Here is a 3,491-nt window from a genome sequence, read left to right as displayed (position 1 = left end):
CCTTAGGTGCATGTGGCTGGCACCTTAGCCACTTGAGCCACAGGCGCCAAGCCGATGTGGTAGCTCTTACCTGTAATCTCAGCACTTTGGGAGGCTGAGGGGGGAGGATTGCTTGAGGCTAGGCCTTTGAGAGCAGCCTGGATAACATAGTGAGACCGTTATCTCTACAAAAAATGCAAAAATTACTGGGAGTGGTGGCACACACTTACTTGAGCCCATGAACTCTAGGCTGCATTGAACTATGATCATGCCACCACACTCCAGCCTGGGTGACAGAGGGAGACCTTGTCTTTATAAAATTTAATTAACTAATTAATTTTTTAAATAAAATTAACAAAATAATAAATAAGGAACAGCAAGGGACTAGCTTGCAGGATGGGGTGGGACCTCTCTAGGTAGAAGAGGTAAACAAGAGTGTAGCAGGGGCTGGAATTGGCTTTGGACAGTCTCCTATGGTGAGTAGATCCACTTGGGATAGGGGGAGTCAAAATCAGGAGCCTATTTTTTTTTTTTTTTTGAGACAGAGTTTCACTTTTGTCATCCTTGGTAGAGTGCTGTAGTGTTGTAGCTCACAGCAACCTCAAACTCCTGGGCTCATTAGAAAGGAGATCTATCAGATAGGAACCTGCAGAAACTAGGGTGCTGGCTCCACGCCTGTGGCTCAAGTAGCTAAGGCGCCAGCCATATACACCTAAGTGGCAGGTCCGAATCCAGTCTGGGCCTGCCAAACAACAATGATGGCTGCAACCAAAAAAAACAGCCGGGCATTGTAGTGAGTGCCTGTGGTTCCAGCAACTTGGGAGGCAGAGGCAGGAGACTCCCTTGAGCCCAGGAGTTGGAGGTTGCTATGAACTATGCCATGGCACTCTACCCAGGGGGACAGCTTGAGGCTCTGTCTCAAAAAAGAAAGAAAGAAAGAAAGAAACCAGGGTACAAAAGCAGGACCTGTAGGTGGGGCCTCAGGGCAGAGCCAGGTGCATAAGGTGTTTATTGGGGGTGGCACCTGTAGGAGGTGCTTTGTTTGGGGCAACCTACTTACATGAAGCATAGAGCTTTCAGAAAGATATGGGACAGTCTGGTTTATTCTGGTATAAGATCCATGAAGTAGGATCTGGGCTCAGATCTGTGGGCCCCTTGTCTGAGAATAACACCAACCAAAGCAGGAATCATAATGGCTGGCGTTACATGAGCACTTTCAAGAAACAAGCATTGTGCAAAGAGCTTTATCCACGTAATATGTTTAATTCTCTCAACAATCTTATGAGGTAGGTACCGTTTTTGTCCCCAATTCCTAGATGAGAAAACTGAAGCCCAGAGAGGTGAGGTCACTTGCCCAGGTTCATTGGATCAGCTTTATTCTTCACGCCTTTCTGGGCCCTCCCATGGCAAGCCCAAGGCACAGAGTGAACCCCCTTCCCTCCCTCCCTCCCACTCCCAGGTGATGCGGATGACCCTGAACACTATGACCTGGCGACGGAGGGAAATGGTGCGCTGGCTGGTCAGCTGTGCCACGGAGATCGGTGAGAGCCGCTAAGTGGACCTGCCACCCACTTCTCTGTAGACTTTTCCTTTATTCCATCCTGCACTCAGAATGGGAGGGAACATAAGGCTTGGAGGCTGGCCAGGCTAATGTGGCTGGGGGGTGTAGGGAACAAAAGAGCTTCAGAGCTTAGTGTCCCACCCCATTTCCCACCCAGTCCAACTGCCTCCTGATTTTTTTGAAAAGTAAAACCAAGTTTCTGTCCAGCATGGTATAGCGGTGCAGATGGAGGAGGAATGGCAGTATGTGGGCAAATCCAGGCCTATGCCTAGATATCACTGCCTGAATAATTTCCCCCTCTCACCTCCTACTAGGCCCACAAGCCCTGATGAACATCATGCAAAACTGGTACTCTTTATTCACACCAGTGGAGGCGGCCACCATTGTGGCAGTAACAGGTACCACACATGCCACCCTGCTGCGACTACAGTTAGACACGCCACGGCGGGAGGAGCTCTGGGCCTGTGCTCGCACCCTGGCCTTGCAGTGCGCCATGAAAGATCCTCAGAACTGCGCCTTGCCTGCACTGACGCTCTGTGAGAAGAACCAAGCAGCCTTTGAGGCAGCCTACCAGATTGTATTAGATGCTGCAGCCGGAGGCCTGGGCCATGCTCACCTCTTCACTGTAGCCCGCTATATGGAGCACCGGGGCCTGCCTCTGCGTGCCTACAAGCTGGCAACACTGGCCTTGGCACAGCTCAGCATCGCCTTCAACCAGGACAGCCACCCTGCTGTCAACGATGTGCTGTGGGCCTGCTCACTCAGCCACTCGCTGGGCCGGCACGAGCTCTCTGCCATTGTGCCCCTCATCATCCGCAGCATCCACTGTGCCCCAATGCTCTCTGACATCCTGCGGCGCTGGACCCTCTCAGCACCTGGCCTGGGTCCCCTGGGGGCCCGCCGAGCTGCCAAGCCACTGGGTGCTGACAGGGCCCCACTTTGCCAACTCCTGGATGCGGCAGTGGCTGCCTATATCACAACCAGCCACTCCCGCCTCACTCACATCAGCCCACGACACTATGGCGACTTCATTGAGTTCCTGGGCAAAGCCCGTGAGACCTTCCTCTTGGCACCTGATGGGCACCTTCAGTTTGCCCAGTTCTTGGAGAACCTCAAACAGACCTATAAGGGCAAGAAAAAGCTCATGCTTTTGGTGCGGGAGCGCTTTGGTTGAGGGGGCTGGGAGAGGGGATCCCACTAGTCCCTGCCTCCCTGACCCCTGTTCTCCATGGGGGGGCCTGAGCATTGGAGGCCCATGTGGCATTTCAATATTAAGTCAGGGAAAGAGCCCAGCTGGAGATGGAGGCAGGGGGTGGTAGTCTGCCCTGTGCATGCCTAGGAGTGTGCAAATGAGTGTGCGAAACTCTAGGAGCAGAAGCCATACCACTAACTATCCAGAAGCCTGAAAGGGGTGTGTGCTTGGGCACCTGGTGTGGCCTCACCTTTGGCACCCTAAAAGCAACAGACAAGCTACCCCTCTCTAAACTCACAGGCCTGGCTTGGGCTCTGTGAGTGGGATGGAGAGGCAAAACAGGCCCACTAAATCAATGTAGCAGACCCTCCCCAAAACTTACCATAGGTGGCCAGGGGACTTGTATTAGAGCATCTAATCCCCAGTGCCCTCCCTCTCCCCCCACTGCTCAACGGACCTGTTCTGCCACCTCCCTTCCTTCCCTGTGGCTGCCCAGCCAGGACCAATGCCTCACCCCCACTGAAGGATTTGAAAAGGCCTCAGGCCTCAGCCACATACCTCACACCCCTCACCTCCTGTCCAGCCAGAACATCCCCCAAGTCCCTTGGGCACCAGTGTCCCAAGGTGGATCGGGGTGTGGTCATCACTGCCCCTTCCCTCACCTGTTAGTCACTGGACATAAAACTCAGGAACCAAGCAAGACTCATACTGCCCCTCCAAGCTTGGTGTCAGAAGACACAGGCACAAGAGAGCCAGGGG

General features: G+C 53.3%; 1 protein-coding gene across 1 annotated transcript in view; it reads left to right on the top strand.

Annotated features, from left to right (window-relative positions):
- Positions 1-3,240, top strand: part of ZSWIM4 (zinc finger SWIM-type containing 4) — a 32,243-nt gene extending 29,003 nt beyond the window's left edge. Inside the window, exons 13-14 of the mRNA XM_012810257.2 lie at positions 1,439-1,520; positions 1,855-3,240. Of these exons, the coding sequence (XP_012665711.1) occupies positions 1,439-1,520; positions 1,855-2,714 (942 nt within the window). The 3' untranslated portion in view covers positions 2,715-3,240. The remainder of the gene's footprint in view (positions 1-1,438; positions 1,521-1,854) is intronic.
- Positions 3,241-3,491: the final 251 nt, after the last annotated feature.

Source organism: Otolemur garnettii, unplaced genomic scaffold (assembly GCF_000181295.1).
Source record: "Otolemur garnettii isolate 467f Iridium unplaced genomic scaffold, OtoGar3 scaffold00127, whole genome shotgun sequence".
NCBI classification, from domain to species: domain Eukaryota; kingdom Metazoa; phylum Chordata; class Mammalia; order Primates; family Galagidae; genus Otolemur; species Otolemur garnettii.
This window is presented reverse-complemented; position numbering and strand designations above follow the sequence as displayed.